Source organism: Apteryx mantelli, chromosome 29 (genome assembly GCF_036417845.1).
Source record: "Apteryx mantelli isolate bAptMan1 chromosome 29, bAptMan1.hap1, whole genome shotgun sequence".
NCBI lineage: Eukaryota > Metazoa > Chordata > Aves > Apterygiformes > Apterygidae > Apteryx > Apteryx mantelli.
Window position 1 is genome coordinate 4,706,017 of NC_090006.1, and position 15,875 is coordinate 4,721,891.

The 15,875-nt window shown below is 58.0% G+C and overlaps 2 protein-coding genes across 6 annotated transcripts in view; both read right to left on the reverse strand.

The window, feature by feature from the left end:
- The window catches only part of PPP3CC (protein phosphatase 3 catalytic subunit gamma), a 42,167-nt gene extending 39,155 nt beyond the window's left edge, over positions 1 to 3,012 (reverse strand). For all 4 annotated transcript variants that reach the window (XM_067312532.1, XM_067312530.1, XM_067312531.1 and 1 more), the window contains exon 1: positions 2,942 to 3,012. In XM_067312532.1, the coding sequence (XP_067168633.1) occupies positions 2,942 to 2,993 (52 nt within the window). In that variant the 5' untranslated portion in view covers positions 2,994 to 3,012. The remainder of the gene's footprint in view (positions 1 to 2,941) is intronic.
- Positions 3,013 to 5,063: 2,051 nt separating this feature from the next.
- On the reverse strand, positions 5,064 to 15,561 carry SLC39A14 (solute carrier family 39 member 14). Of its 2 annotated transcripts, none has more exons than XM_067312439.1 (8): positions 15,292 to 15,561; positions 15,015 to 15,201; positions 12,040 to 12,209; positions 11,335 to 11,457; positions 10,817 to 11,002; positions 10,201 to 10,408; positions 9,240 to 9,424; positions 5,064 to 8,985 (listed from the first exon to the last, which is right to left on the reverse strand). In XM_067312439.1, the coding sequence occupies exons 1-8, from the start codon at positions 15,553 to 15,555 to the stop codon at positions 8,839 to 8,841; spliced, it is 1,470 nt and encodes a 489-aa protein (XP_067168540.1). In that variant the 5' UTR covers positions 15,556 to 15,561; the 3' UTR covers positions 5,064 to 8,838. The 2 variants fall into 2 exon arrangements, with proteins under 2 accessions (XP_067168540.1, XP_067168541.1); XM_067312440.1 differs by lacking the exon at positions 12,040 to 12,209 and adding an exon at positions 13,955 to 14,124.
- Between the last annotated feature and the right edge of the window lie 314 nt (positions 15,562 to 15,875).

Consider the following 15,875-nt stretch of genomic DNA (forward strand, 5'->3'; position numbering starts at 1 on the left):
GGAGCAAATGGAAACATTGTATTTCTTCTGATTAAACATAATTATAGTTAACATCTGCTGGGCTCTGGAGACGTAAATATATAGGTTAAACATAGTTAAAATTCTACATCCTACTTAATTGTAGCATTTTCAATTGAATGAAATTAGCTTTTACCTTCAGGTTTAAATTATTAATAACTGTGAACAATGTCACCACCTTTAAACAATAATCACAGCTAAGGAAGAAGATATTCCTGCCCAGATTTCTAGAGTCACTCAAATTAGCGTCCCAAGCATACCTGGGGGAAATCAAGCGCTTTCCTTGAGAAGTTCGCACGGCAGGCGCTCCGCGCGCGGCACCGCCGGTGGCGGAGGCAGCCTCCCGAGGCCGGCGTCCAGGCTGTGCCGAGACCGTCGGCACGCATTTGCGCGCCCGGCGAGCAGAGCAGGCTGCCTCCGTGCAAGCTCCAGCAAACGCTGCGCGTCTCAACCCCACCTGGCTCCAGACTAATTAGCGAAGGCCACTCCCAGCTCCGGCCACCTGGGTACCGCACAGCCGTCGGGCCCAGCGCGCCGCCCCGGCGTCGATACCGGCCACACGGTCCTTAATAGGATTTCACAGAAATGAATCTGAAAGCTCAACCACCAGGCGCGCCAGGATAGCGTGTCAGTAGGGGCGACTCGGCTGAATCATAATGGCTGCATTGACATTACCTTCCCCGAACGAGGCCAACCTAAACACACGCAGCTGCCTGGGATTTAGCAGGAGATTTACAGTTCGCACCGGCCACTCAGACTGCCTGAAGGCCAATAAATCATAAAGCCACACACAGCCCTGGAGAAGACCCCGAATCCTGCACACGTATCAGAATTTCAGCCTTATTTCTCGCAGCAAGCTTAAACCAGCCCACAAAAAGCCCCCAGGCAGCACACAGCTAACCAAGCCCTGGGAGCCTCAAAGTCCAGGCTGCCATCCTATTCCACTTTCCCTTCATTTGAGGCCACAGTTATTAACATCTGAACATGTGACCAGCCACATGACAGGCTAAAAAAATCACTTGGACCAGTTCAGAGTAGAAGGTAGAGATGACAGCATACATCCATCGGGTGGGCACACCTCCATTGCCATATATTATAACCATTCTTGGGAACCAGCTCCTTTAACCAGGAGGCTCAAGGCAGCGCGACTGCCTACAACAATTCAAGCTGTCCAAGCGAGTAGCCTCAGTAACTGGGCAACTGTATAACTTTAACAGCTGGGTGCCTCTGGGCTACGGTGGTGGGTGCTGAGCAAAAGTTTAAGCAAGTGAACGCGTAGAGTAGATGTTCCCCAATGCGTGGGTATGATAGATGGCACCAGATCAATTAGGGCAGCTAAATGCACATCATACAAGCCTCCCCCTAATCCAGGAGTTTCTCAGCTAACATACTTCTCTCCTCATTAACCGCTTCGGTGTCTTCTGCTCTTTCAAAAATAGTACCTACTATAACGGGTCCTGAAGAGGGGGCCAGCTGGCATCAACCTCAGGGCATCAAAAGAGCTAACACAGCTTCGGGGGAGGCAAGACACAAGCAAACGGGCACGGAGCTGCCAGAATTAGGGCAGGGCGGGCTCTCCCCCGCCCCCCTTTTGGAGGGGAGGGGGGGTCCAAAGCCTCCCCCCAGAGCAGGGCCTCAGCACCCCGCGTCCAGGAGCGAGGACTCCAGGCGCACGGAGGAGCATGCGCCTGCCTCTGCCTCCCTGCCCCAAGCCCCGCAGGGAGGACACCCCCAGGGCAGGTGCTGCTCCCCTTTGCCCCCTCCCTGGGCCTCCTCCCCCCGGTGCAAGGCTCCCCCCCCCCCCCCCCGGGATGGAGATCCCCCTCCACGCCGTGCGAGGCCCCCCCTTGTTGAGCAGGGAAGCCCAGCCTCCCTCCCTCCCCACCCCATCGCCCGCAAGGCAGGGACCTCCCGCACCCCGGTGGCGTGCACAGCCCTCGGACAGGGGGTGTGTCGTCCCCCCCCCACACACACACATGTGGGGCAGGAGGTCCCCAACATATCACCCCTGCGGGGGACCTGCACCCCCCCCGTGCCCCCCCCTGCACTGCACCAGAGGCGGATCTGGGTGCCAGCTTCCCCCCTGCATAGCACATCACCCCTCCCAAGACCAAGGGTGCCCCCCACCATGCTCCCCCCCAGAGCAGGGGTGCTCCCCCATACCAGGCTCCCCCCAAAACAGGGGTGGTCCCCAACATCAGACTCCCCCCAGGACAGGCGTGCCCCCCCCAAAATAGCGATGCCCCTCACCAGGTTCCTCCTAGACCAGGGATGTCCCCCCCCCAGAGCAGGCTCTCCCCAGACAGGGGGTCCCCACACACGCACATTAGGCTCCCCCCGACCACAGTACCGCCCCCCGGCTCCCCCAAACCAGAGGTATCTCCCCCACACACCAGACCCCCCCAAAACAGAGATACCCCCCCAGCAGGCTTCCCTTGACCAAGGGTGCCCTACACACACATCAGGTCACCCCTTAGCCAGGGGTGGCCCCCCCCGGGGTGATCCCCAGGGCTGCCCCTCGATGCCCCCCCCAGAACAGCGTGCCACCCCCCGGGGTGATCCCCAGGGCCTCCCCCCTCGATGCTCCCCCAGCCCAGGACCCCCCTCCGGGCTCCCCAAGCCCAGTGCCCCCCCCCAGGGTGATCCCCAGGGCTCCCCATCAGGGTCCCTCGGAGCAGGGGGTCCCCCCCGGGGTTATCTCCAGGGTTCTCCACCTCCCGATGCCCCCCCCCGGGTGACCCCCCAGAGCCCCCCCCGGGGTCCCCCGGAGCAGGGGGCCCCCTCCCTGGGTGACCCCCCAGGGCTGCCCCCCCCTCGATGCTCCCCCAGCCCGGGGCGCCCCCCCCGGGGTGATCCCCGGGCCCCCCCCCCGGGCGCCCCCCGAGCAGGCAGGGGGCGCCCTCCCCGCGCCCCGGCCCCTCACCCTTGACGATACGCTCGGTGGTCGGCAGCTTGTTGTGGCCGCGCCCGGACATGGTGGTGGTGGTGGTGGTGGTGGTGGTGGTGGTGGTGGTGCCGCCTGTCCCCCCCCCCCCCCCACCGCCACCCCCCAGCAAGGGCCGGCCTCGGCCTCCCCCCCTCCCCTCGCTACGAAAGGAGGGGGCGCCCCGGGATGCTCCCGGCGGCTGAGCGGGTCCCGGCGGCGGCGGCCTCGGGATCCGCTCGGTGCCTAGGCGGCAGCGGCGGCGGCTCCGCGGTCCTCCCCTCCCCCCTCCGCCACACCGCCCTCCTCCTCCTCCTCCTCCTCCTCCCCCCCCCCTCCGCGCTACTGCGCAGGCGCCGCCCCCCTCCCGCACCGCCCCTTCCCCGCGCGCCTGCGCGCCAGGCCCCGGCACCGCCCCCCCGCCCGGGCACCGCCGGCCGCGGGAGGCGGGGCGGCTCCGCGCGTGCGCGGGAGGGAGCGGGCGGTGGCGACGGCGCCCCGCCGTCACGTGGGCGAGCGGCGGCGGCGACCCCGCCCCCTTCCTGCCGCCATCTTGGAGGGGAAGGGGCGCTGTTGCTAGGCGACGAGCGCCAGGCCTGCAGGCCCGAGGCCTCGGGTCCCAGGCCCGGCCCCGCCGCGGGGGGCAGCCCCTGAGGATGGAGGGGAACGATACCACCTTCCCTCCACGACCCCCCTCTGCCCACACTTGGGCACAGCCCCAAAACATCCCCCCCCCCGGCAGTGCAGACCTGCAGCTACCCCCAGCCTAGGCAGGGGGTCCCGTCGCCCAGCACGGCCTGCGCTGCCCCCCAAAACCCCAGGCGCCCTCCTCAGTGGCACCCTCTTCTCCCTTGCCCACACCGGCAGCGAGGGCAACGGCAGCACCAGCTCTGACTGCAGCCCAGCCTATTTAAAGGCTGCGTCCCCGCCGTTGGAGGAGGTGGGGGCAGACGGTAAAAATAAAATGCCACCACACCCCTCAGGCAGCACAGATTGGGAAATCAAGTACTTGAAGTACAGAGTTCGCAGGGCCCTGTTAAACCTAACAGCTTGCACACTCCTCGGCATATGTGTAACTAAATAAAAAACGCTACGCGCATACTTGAAATAGCACAAAACTCTCACTTTGTCTAGGGAATAAGTTTTGACTGAAACAAGCAATGATTGCTGGATTTAACCTTTCTGCTGAGATGGCTAACTAAATTCGCATACGTTTATCAAAACAAGGGGGTTTTGCAGCAAAAAAAAAAATTCCCTGTCGAGTCTGAAGTAGAGGGGAGCAGGATGGGAACCGTGAGGTACCGCATTAGGAGTCAAATAGCTCCTTCACCATAGTGCACACAGAGCACTTATCAGGACTGTCAAAGCACTCAGTCATCTCCAAAAGGACTGGGGAGGATAAAGAGCAAGTCAAATTTATACCGTAACCTTTCTTCTTCAAGCAGTATTTTTGTTTTAAAAACAACCACAGCATTTCAAGGTTTGTTTGCTTTAGTAAAAACAGGCTTTCTAAAATTGTATTCGCCACTCGGATCTGGCAGCTTCAGGCTAAATGCATAAAAAGGCTGGGGAAAAGCGAAGCAGACTGCAGCGAGCCGTGCTTTTTTTCGGATGAGGGGGAAGCAAGGACGCAAACACTGCCGTTGTGAGTCAGGCTCCCTCGTGCGAGCGAGACAGGAATACACCGCACATCCCGCAGCCCCTCGGGCGACGCTCCGAAATCGTCATCACAGGCAAAACATCAATAATGCCTGAAAAGGGGCTTTTCGACTCCAAAGGCGGCTGCTTGAAGCACATGCCACGCGGGCAGGCGCGCGGGGGCCAAGGGTGCCCGGCCGGGCAGGGGCACGGCGGCGGGTGTCAGTGCCATCTCCCGTTCGGCGTGCCGCACTGCACGGCGCCGGAGCCGCTGAAAAGGCCTTATTGCATCACCCCGGCTGGATTGGCCCAACCCCGCTCCATCGCCTTGGAAAAATCCATAGTAACGGAGCTGCCGCCCCTTCCCCAGGGAGTCTGCTCCACAACCGGAATAGCTCTTGCCACATGGAAGTTTTCCTCCACTGTCATGTTTGTGCCTGCCTTTCAGATCAGATAGCACACAGAGCACGCTTATAATCCTCCGTCATTACAGAATATATTTTATTTACGGAATTTTACAAATAACTTTACACCTCGCATGACATAAGTTATGTTCTTTGTTTCAACAAGTATTTCTTACAACACCTGAGTTATTAAAATACTGAGATGGAACTTGAGCTTCTAACCAGACACGGAAAAGGGAAACACGGATAAAAACCCCATACAAGCTCAATTGCTGTCACCTTCCCTTCTCATTCTCCCTCCTGCTCCATCCCTTCCCCAAAGGTTGGTACCGACCTGCCCGAGCTAGAGACAGGCTCTCTCTCCCGCACAGCCCTCCGGTGGAGGAAGGGTCCCCTATCCCGCAAAACTCCCCTAGCAGCTGGGAGAATCCCTTCCGAGAGCTTTTAGGCATCTCTCGGCAAGGAGCCTTGTTTCTCCAAGGGGCTTTGCACCCCCTGAATCTCTGGGTTGCAAATTTCTCCAAGTTGACTCAGTTGGCAAGAAACAGGGTTAAACTTGAAACGAGAAGAACACGGACTCACGATCTCCACGGCGTATCGAGTGGCCTGTACCAGCTCCGAGGAAGCTAGGTGTCAGTTCTTGTCACGTTTTCAGCTCTCTGAAACACAGATGACCTCCCAGCCATAGTCTGCAACAGTGACGTAGTCCCCAGGGGACAACGTCAAAAGATTTCCAGTGCAAAGGCCTTCCCATCTGTGCACACCACTGAACTGCTCCTGCCAGACATGACTTAGCCCTGGCAGTGCTAAAGCTGCCCTCTGCCCTGTGGAAAGCCGCCAACGATACGGTGCTTTCCAAATACTTCCTTGAGAGAGAACAGGCAACACATGCCACCCTTCAAAGGATTTAGTTTTTCCACATCAGGTTAGTCAGACAGGGCTGTAGCTCTCAGCAGGGAAAGGTAGCAGCTCTCCCTTCAAACACCAGTATAGGGGGCTTGCCATCTCTTAACTTCAACCCAGAATCTGTCCTGGGAAGCCATTGCAAGGGACACAGCTCTTCCTGCCTTGCCTGCATGTCTCACAGCACCACAGGCCTGCAGCACCTCAAGATACTTGGCAGTCATTTGAGAGATGCCATCAGATGACGATCCCAGCTATCTAGCTTTGAGCCTGGACACAGCAAAGAAACCCCAGGAGGGGCCAAAGGTAGAGGATTTCCTCCTGACTACTGAGGAAAACAGCAGAGCAGCAACCTAAAGTGTGGACAATGACCATGAGGTGCTGCAGATGTGGCCGGGGTGCCCTACCAGAACAGACCATGCTGCTTCGAAGCGGACCAGCCGCACAGGGAGAAGAGTGACTTACAATAACAGTCCACATGAACAAGAGACACCGCTGCACAGGATAAAGCAGAGTGCATCTCTCCTCAAAGGTGCCACGGCAGCCACAGGAGGGCAAGGGGAGGGAACAAGGCCAACTGCACCCTCTGCCACGAGCAGGCATCTGTAGGCCATCTCTTTCCAGCAGCACTGATGGCCAACTTGATCAGCAGAGCTACCCAAAGCTGGCATTTGCGCGAGAAAGCAACTGAGTGCCTCCCTAAGGAGCAGCAAGTGGCCCAAGGGCAATGTATTTCTGACTGCACCTTGGACTGAAGGGTGCTCCCAAGAAGGCTCTGGTATTTTACCTTCTGGATGCAGTACAAAGCCAACAGCCTCTGGGGTGCCAACGGGACCTAGCCAAAGCCACTGAGACCAGGTGCTGATCCCCTCAGGACTACAAGGATACCAGCAGTGCCACACTTCAACAGGCAGAGACCTAGGGACTCAGTGATGACTGTTAGGAGCATAAGAGGACATAATCCAGCTTTTACCCAAGGCAAATTGGGAACTACAACCAGGCATCAGCAGCCAGTGATCAAACCAGGTTACACTGCTGCTGGATGGTGCTGAGCCCGCCGCAGGATACCCCTGCGGCCCCAAAGACTGAGGTGGCTTGTCTCTTGAGCCGGGTAGGAAGGGGGTGAAAGCTCTGCGGATACACTGGCACACCTTCCATTTCATCTTCCAATAAAGGGTGGAAGGAAAGGTGTGGAGGGCCCCAGCCCCAACCCCTGCTCCCGCTGCAGGGCAGCACAGAGCCGAGGTGTCAGGACAGCCGTAAGCCCATCACACACACCTTGCGGCCACCCGCGCAGGCAGGGAACGAAGGACAACACTCAACGACAAGATGTCTCAGTAGCTCTGATCTGCAGAGCTCAAAGCACTTTTCAAAGCAAGGTCAGCACCATTCCTTCATCCTAATCCGGTGCTATACCCACTAGGTTAAGCTGCCTAAATCAGCTCCTGTGTCAACACAGTCACAAACTCGCCACTGCTGGGTGCAGGATAAGGTTTGGGGCAGGCAGAGGGGACAAAGGGGTGCAAGGGAACCTCAAGTGACACGGGTGGGATGGGCAACATTATCAATATGATAATAAGTCAATTCACCTAGTGAATCTGGGGGAAGCCAGCCCAGAAGCAGAGCTGTGAAGTGCCTGTAACACCCTTCTCTAGCTACTCCCTAAGGCTGGAAACACACAACCTAAAGAGGTTCACAGTCTCTTTTTTTAAAAAAACAAAAAAACAACAAAAAAATCCCTCCCCACCCTGAACCTCTGCAACTCAGCAGCATTAGTGTTTAAAAACAGATGTCCGACCGCAGGTGTCATCGTGAACTTGGTCACAGTGTAAGGACCGCTTCCCTAGCTAGGGAGCCTGTGGCCGGGGCTTGCCATCCCAGCTCTGCCCTTGCCCTCTGCTCTCACGCCCTTCTCTGCAGCGGTGCCGCACGGCTGTCCCCGCGGAAGGAGAGGAAGGATTTTCTTCCTTACAGCAGCAGGGAGCCCAAGGGAGGTAACGGCATCCTGCTAGCCTTCCCCTGGCAGCTGCCCGTGCCCATCAGTCCAAACTGCACGGGATATAGTTTGGTCTCCTCTGCTCCGAGCGCTGCTACCCAGAACATGCTTAAAAACTCTTGGCCCAGTTCTCCCAGGGCATCGTCCAGGTTGCCAAGGCAGGGAAGAGCAGGGCAGAACCAGAGCGGTAACAGCTGCAGCTCTGGAGACTTGTTTCTGAAGACGGCAAGGATGACACCCAAATCACGAGCCATCTTCCCCGAGCCTCCGCCGGCTCCTCCTGCCCTGGGCCATCTGTGCTTTGAGCAGAGCTCTGAGGACCTGGCTGGTACATAACTCTCCGAGAGGAAGGAGAGTCTGTCCTGGTCTCCGCGCTCCCAAAGGAACGATACCACCTCCCCACACAGGAGAGAAACACCAGCTCCCTGCATGATGCCTGGGAACGTGGCGGCTCCCCGTTCCCCTTCCTTGCGGTGGTTCTTTTCACACCCTGTGCATCCATTCCCTGGTAGATGAGCAGGCAGAGGCAGCTTGCGTCCAGCGCTAGCCCTGTACCTCGCAGCCCTCATCCTCCTCACCCTCTGCAAAGAGGCCAGGAGAATGTCATGTCCCATCAGACCACTCCAAAAATAAGGCTAGAGGAGCTCTTATATCCCAACTCCATCCTTCCCAGGAGATGTGAGGAGAGGAGGGAAAGGATACGACACTGGAAAGAGATCCTCTGGTCAGTTTGGTCCTAGGGCAAAGGGGATTAAGCCCCCCCCACACCCTCGAATCAAAATAATATGAAGCCTATGGAATAGTTTTAAAAGCGATGCTTCTTCTGTAGTGCTTTGTGCTGTCAGTGCCCGCACAGGTACCGTCGTATGCTTGCAGCAGGAAAATAAAAAAAGAAAATTGCCCCCCTCCCCCCCAAAAAAGGAAAAACTGATACAGGTCTCCGAGGCGGGCTGGTCCTACCCTATCTGGATCTGGCCAGAGTACATGGTGAGCAGTACCATGATGGTGAACCCCGTCAGCAGCCCTGCGTTCTGGATGGCGAAGGTGATCAACATGCTGCCGTTCTGCTCGTCCTCCCGGCTGACCTCATTCATTTCAGGGAACTGGGGGAAGAGGGCAATGGCAGCGCTCAGCAGCAGGAGCAGCCTCCATCCTCCCACCCCTGCACACCGCTTCCCACCTAGCACCACGGTCTAGGTGGATATCTACCACCCAGCCCGGGGTTCTCAGCCCAAACCACCACACTCCCAGTCCAGAAGGCAAAGCACTGAGGCTGTTCAGCCCTTCTCAAGTTGCAAAAGACCAACACGGCAAGGACCCCACCGCATGCCCAGCAGCTCCCGCGTTTGGCATTTACCATATCAGCCAGTGCAATGTACAGAAACATCCCTCCGGCCAGAGCAAAGATCCAGTTGGCAGAGAAGTGGCTGCCAGCCACGATCCCGAAGGCCAGCCCCACATAGCAGCAGCAGGCTGAGATGAAGTTGAAGAAGAGCGCCTGGCGGATGGTCATCCCAGCATTGAGCAGGATGACAAAGTCCCCTGCATGGGTGAAAGGAGGACAGGGAAGATGAGGAGGGAGGGCGCAATCATCAGGCATGCAGGGGGTTGGCAGCAAATGCTGGCAGCTGCTTCAGGACAGCACCGAGGCGGTCATATTCAGCACTTGCTTCTGCCTGAGGTCAAATTGCCCTGAGTTTTCCTGGAGACCTGGCTTGTACATGCTGCCTTCCCCAGTTAGCTCAGCAAGCACTTTAAGAAGGTTGGCACGTCTGCTCTTGTTTTAAAAGGCCTGCCCCAAAATGCCGGGGTCATAAGGAAGGAAGAGGATTCCCCACTGTCCAGCCCTGTTCATCCACAGAGGAGATGACTGTGGCCATCAAGCGTGGGCTCAGCTGACCAGTGGCGCCAAGTGTTGACCGCACCAACAGTGCTGCTGCCTGCCAGCAAACTGCTGGCCGTGCTTGTGCACCACCCTTAGCATTCAAGCCCAAACTACCGCCCGCCTCCCCCCGTCCAAGCAGATGAGGTGTTGTTTTTTTTTTCCCCCCTCAGATGTCTCAATCTAAATTTAAATCTCAGACATCATATTACCTCGTTATTTTTAGAGCTAAGATTACTCAGTGTAGTTTACTGCCTTGCCTTCCCCATACCGGTACTCTGTTTATTCCATCCCACATTCCTCCTTCTCTTGAGAAACAACAGGAAAGTGTCAACTTTTGATACCCCATTAGACAAGGAAAGCAGCGGAGTTAGTGTTAAGAAGGGCAGGACTGAGAACCCTTGTAACACCCAGGGCACCCTGAAGCCTCACGTACCCAGTTCGTGTGGGAACTCCTCACAGAGGATGGCCACGGAGGTGCTGATCCCTTGGAAGACAGAGACGGTGAAGGACGCCCCAATCGCCAGCCCGTCGATGAAGTTGTGGAGGCCGTCGCTCAAGGTGATCATCCACGCCAGCGTGCCGATGTCCGAGTACCGCACCTCCTTCAGCCAGTAGCATGCGCTCTGGGAGGCCTGTAGGTCCTGCCAAGGCACCCAGACACACAGGCGATGGGAGCTCAGCACCATACCAGTCCCATGAGGACTATCACTCAGCACCAGCCCAGGAACAGCTATGGCTTTGCCTGCCCTTCCCAGCTCTGCCAAAAAGCTTCAAGGCCCTGGGGTGCCTGGACGAGGGGGCAGAGAGCTGCTGGACACACACCTTTGCTTAAAACACATGCCTTGTTGGATTAAATCCACGCTAGGCTTGAACTGAGGGTTTTGCTGAACCAACTGGACATGATTTGCACTGCCCAAGGTGGTATTTGTCAGGCAGATGCAATACAGTTTAAATCACTGTTTCTCATTTATGGGCAGTTTTTCCATTTGCTTGGCTGTGGGTGGCCACAGAGATCTCCCACCCGCAACCCCACAGGGCCACGCACTCACCTGGACGGACAGAGAGCCCACGACAACCTTCTCATCCCCAGAGGGGGTCTTGCACTCCAGCTCGCCGGTTATGTGAGGGATCATGTGGTCCAGGTCCCCGTTCTGCAGCTTCTCAGTGACACCCTCCTCCTGGTCCTTCTTGGAGGGCAGGGCCTCGGGGCTGTAGTGGCTGTGCCCGTGGTGATGCTGCGGGGACAGGGGGTTCACGGGGGTCAGCCGCGTGGGCAGTTATTGCTGTTCCCCACTCAAATGCCTAAGGCACGCCGATTTAACTAGTTATGCTGAAACACGCTAGCTGTGACGTGAAAGCACACTATTAAAAAAGCACAACCATCCCTTCCCGAATTTAAGTAAACCGCTGCTCGGCAGGCCAAGACCTATCTTTGCACCCAGGACGGAGGGCTGGCAGCACCGGGGGATTTTAGCAAGCGTGTTAGCTGGGGCACACCAGCAGCCCGGCTCCCAGCACAGTGGGGCAGCACCCCAAGCAGCCCCTCCTCGCCCCTGCTCAGCCTCACCTGGTCCTTCTGTTTCAGGAGCATCTTCAGGATCTTCTCTGTGAAAAAGAACAGGTAGAAGCCCCCAAACACCACGGCAGACTTGGAAACATAATAGTCTTCCTGAGGGTTGAATCCAAAGGCCTGCAGACAAAGGGATCAAGTGACAGGCTTGAGAAACGGACTCCAGCAGCATCCTTCATCTCCCTTTGCCGTGGCACCTAAGGGGCGACACTGCTGCTTTCTGGCCTCCCTCTGAGCAGTGGCTGCTTCAGGGGAAGGCGCAGAAAGTACCTTCACGCACCTAATCTTCCAAACTCCCCCAGGCAAGCAGCCTGTGCCACAAGGCATCAGATCCATCCATCCGTAACGGGGTGGGGATGCTAAAAACGGGCTTAGAAAGCCTCTACTGTCTCAACACAAAGGCTACCTGCCTGCAGGGTTAAAAACAGCAATAAAACAGCACTTCTGTGCTTGAAGCAGACCTGAGGTCTCCCTGGTGCAAGGGGAGCGATTCCCTTTGGAAGCAGGGCTTAAGGGCTGCAAAATTCCAGCTCCGATCACAGTCCCGAGGGGCTTCCAGCCACCGTACCTCACTCTCCATGCAACTGTCGCTTGCGGTTCCCCTCTGACTCCACTGGCTCCCCCTTCTCCAGCCAGCGAGCGCCCAGAGAGAGAAACAGCCCCAGAGAGAGAAAAGGACCGACCCGAAGGTCCTCACCATACCTCGGGAATGAGCTGGAAGAGGGCGTTGGAGTAGAGAGTTCCAATCGCCAGAGCTATGAAGTAGAGGAGCAGCCGCTTGTAAAAGGTCTTCTTCATGAAGGGCACCACGCTGGCCCCCACCAGGGAGCAGAGGGAGATGACGGTCACGCAGAGGAAACCGTAACCCCAGACTGCGGCGTGCGTGCCAAACCCACCCCAGGAAATCGGACGAGGGAGGTTGTCAGAGTGGAAAAAAAAAAGATCAACGTGGGGAAGGGGTGGGAGGGGAAGAAATGAGTCCACGCCGAAAGGAAAGAGAGAGGAGGGAGGGAGAGGGGGGAGAGAAGAGGACATTCATTAGTGATTGCTCGTTCATCTGCAATTGGTTCAAGAGGGGCGAACCTGGTGCAAAGTGGCTCTGGAACAAACTCTTCAGCCCTTTGGGAAGGGTCTGGAGGGAAACCCCACTGCCCAGCTCATACCAAACAAACGGGAGGGAGCTCTCCCTTTGAGCAAGACGCTCCCTTTAAGCGCCCAGCCCGGAGCCGAGTTGCGGCAGCCAGGCCATTTCCAAGCCGGCACCCCGGCCCTGCTCCTGAGCCCCCAACCTCCCCAGCAGCAGGCACCCCGCGGGGCATCGGGTTGCTGTTCCAGTGCCACAGAGCCCTGCGGTCCCCCAAGCATCCTGCACGCTCCATCCTCATCCCCCAGCGGGCCCGGAGCAGGAAGCCACGGACAGCCCAGGGGGAGCCAACCGGGCCCCGCGAGTCCTGCCGGGGTGCTCCGGTTCAAAGCCGTTCACCTTGAGGGTGGAGCGTACATGCGTCATTTCAGTTCCTGGCAGACCAGGAAATATAGGTGCTTGGCTTTTATGCTCAGTAAATAAAAGTTGCAGTTCTGGAGTTGAAAAGGAGCCTTGAAAACCAGCCCCTTGTCTGGCAGGCAGGTGGCCAGAAGAGGCCTTGCCCGAGAGCAAGGCTCGTGGCAGGTAACACTGCGGGGCAGGACCCAGCAGCAGCGAAGGACGCTCTGCTCAGAGGTGAAGATTGCACCTTAAATGCACGGATTTGAGGCTGGCTGCTCGAGAGCATGGATCCAGTCACAGGAGCCACAAGGGCTCTGCTTGGCCGCCTGGACCGGAGGCTGGGAAGCACGTGCATTTTTAAGGCATCCAATCTGAGAGCACGTGGATGTATTTATTCAACTCCAGAACTGTACAATTACAACACAATTAATTTGCAATGTATCTGTCAGACCCATCGGAGCACCAGGAAACCTCACGTAAGCACAAATCCTTCCGGGAACATCAGTCTTGCAAATCAGCAAAAAAAAAAAAAACACTGAAAAAGCAATTAAAATTTTTAGAAAAGCCTGCTGATTCAGGAGGAAGCTGGTGTTTCTCCAGGGTGTGCTCTGCGCTTTTACACTCTGATCCTTCCTCTTTCGCACAGGCCTTTCCACGCTGTTCGCACCGCTAGCGCCGCTACATCTCAGCGGCCAAGCACTGGGCAACTCTCTGCATGAAGCAGAGCTCAACGCGTCCCTTGAAGGGAGGACAGGGAGAGGGAAAACCTCCTTTTTGAAGCAGGGCCACCAGACATAGCCCATGGGAGGGAGTGAACGGCTTCTCCTAGCACCTGCCCACACCTCAGACCCTGCCAGCAGCCTCGTGGCTACCCGGGGCCGTCTCTGCTCGCTGGGAGGGACGGACAGCACGGCTTCCCCAGCGCTGCCTTGCACACTCAAGAGCGTTTCCTGGTGCTCGGAGGGGCGCGAAAGCCCTGTGGAGCCCCTGCGCAGGGAGCCAGCATGGAGAGAGACATCCCCTCAGCCTCAGGTCCCGGAGAGATCGATTCGATTCGGCAGGGTGGAGGCAGAGAAGGCGCCCGGAGAGCCGCCCTCGGGACAGGAGAGAGGCAGGGACGTTCTACCGCACCTCTGGGATGAGCTGGAAGAGCGCATTAGAGAGCAGCGTGCCGATGGACAGCGCGATGAAAAACGTGAGGACCCGGCTGAAAAAGGCCTTCTCGGTACACGGTACGATGAAGACTCCGAGCAGGGAGGCTACGTTAATCATCGACACACTGAGAAAACCAAAGCCCCACACTGCGGAACGAGAAGAAACGAGGGCCAGACATTACCGAGGCTCTCGGCGTGGCGAGGCGGAAGGGCCCAGCACCAGCCGCTCCGGAGACCACTGGCACGGCCCTGCCCCGGATCCAGGCAGGCGGAAAAGGCTCGCTCCGGGACTATGCCCCCACTGCGGGGCCGGCCGCGCTGCACCAGAGCATGTCTCCCTTTGCTCCGGACACTTCAACTGCGACATAAACCATCGTTTTTGGTGCAGGGGCAGGAAGAGGGGAGGAAGTAAATCCACTGAACAGGCTGTCTGCCTCTGAGTTACTTGAAAAATGCTTTCTTGAGCCCACCCCGGCCTCATGGGGTTGGAAAAGCAGATGCCGTGCTCAGGGCAGCTGATCCAAGACCTTGGGCGGCATCAGGACCTGCCTGGACACACGGAAGCTCATTTAGCATCAGCTGGTGGCCAGAGGCTGGTGGGACAGGACCCAGTTTTTCCAGCAGGCTCCTAAACACGCCAAGCCACCCCCGCCCATCCACAGGGGGCTTGCAGCAAGCCCCTGTTATCCAGCTATCCCAAGGAGCTGGGCTGCAGGAACAGCTCCAACCTTGGGCATATGCAACAGGGGACAAACCAAGCTCCAGAGCTAGAAGCCCTGAGCCTACAGTACCTCACTGGAGCCTGCGACATAAATGCACTGAGGAAAACCCGTAAGGGCTCCCAGCTGCTGTCAGAAAGCTGCCCTCCTCTGGCAGCAACCACGATAGCTCTCGTCTCCTTCCAGTCTGCCAGCCCTGGCCTGTGCCCCAGAGCCTGGAACAGGACCCAGGTGTCCTGCAGGTCCCAGGGCATTTCACATCCTTGAGTTCTGTGTCCAGGGCCAGGCAGCGCTCGCGCACCCCAGCTCACCACTCACCTTCGGCTGAGCTGGGCCTGCTCTCCTCCGTCTGCTCGTTCTCCTCGTTTTCCAGGTTCTCCGAGGTGCACGCCCCTGACTCCAGCTGCTGCAGGATGGTGGGGCAAAACTCCTTGAACTCACTGTGACCCACCACGGAGCCCTCGCTCAGGTTGTGGATGGCAAAAAGCTCCATGGAGCTGAAGCACTGGAGAGGGAAGAGACACATGGCTTGAGATTCCCAGGTGGCATGGGACAACTACCCGATGCCAGGTCGCAAGCCAGCGCCAAGCTTTACCCGGGAGATGTTTGCACGCTGCTGCGGCGTCTGGGAGACGTTGGCATGTCCCACTCCCACGTCGAGGCGGTTCAGCAGGGCCTTGAGCTGCTTCAGGCTCAGGGTTTCGCTCTCGCTGTACCGCTGCAGGAGGTCCTGCAGGAAGGAGGCTGCGGAGAGCGCTGGTGGGGCCGCAGCATCCCTGCCAGCCCATACCCAGGGGGACGGGAGGAGGCAGAGCAGTGTCAGCAGGCAGCGGCCCTGGAGGCCTGCGTTTGAGATCATGGTGTCTCAGGGACGCTGCAAGAGAAGACACGTGCTGCAGTGAGCCTTAGCACCCCAGCGGCTCCAGTCACTGTGCCATCTAAGAGCTCCTGCAGCAAAGCCCTGGCCCTGCGCTTCTCCCATTGCCCAGGACAGGTTTCCTAACGCCAAAGGCCATGTGCCCAGAAGGGAGGGCAGCAGGGCTCTTCCGCCCCGTGGCTCCATCAGGAGATGGCAGCAGAGGACAGCAGATTTCTTCACCAGGGAGCCCCAATCCAGAGGGGGGAAAGCTTCCCAAAGCACCCCAGCCCCAAGGAGGGACCGGACACCCGGCTTTCACT